The sequence below is a fragment of the Sphaeroforma arctica genome, assembly GCF_001186125.1.
Source record: "Sphaeroforma arctica JP610 unplaced genomic scaffold supercont1.10952, whole genome shotgun sequence".
NCBI lineage: Eukaryota > Ichthyosporea > Ichthyophonida > Sphaeroforma > Sphaeroforma arctica.
Window position 1 is genome coordinate 1 of NW_014029606.1, and position 879 is coordinate 879.

The 879-nt window shown below is 41.0% G+C and overlaps 1 protein-coding gene across 1 annotated transcript; it reads left to right on the forward strand.

Annotated features, from left to right (window-relative positions):
* Window positions 1–132: 132 nt before the first annotated feature.
* On the forward strand, window positions 133–345 carry SARC_17485 (hypothetical protein; the record flags this gene model as incomplete). The annotated part of the gene is made up of 1 exon (XM_014288419.1): window positions 133–345. A coding segment is annotated over one exon (213 nt), but the record flags the coding sequence as incomplete, so codon positions are not given.
* Between the last annotated feature and the right edge of the window lie 534 nt (window positions 346–879).

An 879-nucleotide genomic window follows, 5' to 3' on the forward strand; every position in this document is an offset into this window, starting at 1 on the left:
TATATATATATATATATATTTAAATATTATTATTATATATATATATGACATTGACGCATGCATATACTACCACCCCTCTAGCACACTCACATTCCCTGACATACTATCACAACTACATGGTCTTACATACAGGATGGTAGTGGTTCCATCGACTTCAGGGAACTGGTGTGCGGCCTATCTGTGCTGTGTAAAGGCAGTCAGGAAGAGAAGATTGAGTACGCGTTCAAGGGTTATGACTTGGATAATAGTGGGTACATTACACGCGACGAATTGCGTAAGATGTTCAAGGCCTACTTCTACCTGAGCATGGAGCTGGTCAGAGATGTTGTGAAGGCGTTGGAAGAGGTGCGTGCGTTGAAAACATCTGTATCAGTATATCGCCATGAATGTGTGTGTTTTATGTTACTGTCTTCCTATAATTATATGTATATATGCCAGTATGTTCCCCTCAATATACCTATTGTTTGTCATTTTTTCCACCCTGGCCCTCCACTGATCCGTGTGTATCATACGGCAACGTGTTAACGGATATGGTTTTGCCCTCATTGTGGGTCTGATATGTGCGTGTGCTTATGACCTAGCCGGTCTCGCGGGATCAAGTGTCTCTGTGTGATGTCTATGTCGTGCAATTAAACTCCTATATGACTGTGCACGAGGTAGATGTGAGCGTGCGTATAAACGTTTACGGCGTATATATAGTACTTTTCTGCCCCTATGTAATTGCGACTGAGGCACAGGTATATATATATATATATATATATAGAAAGCGTTTCTATTCGTAACAGTACAAATTTACGTCTTTTGTACTTATCTTTGGTTTATTCTGACACACACACACACACACACACACACACACACACACACACACACACACACACA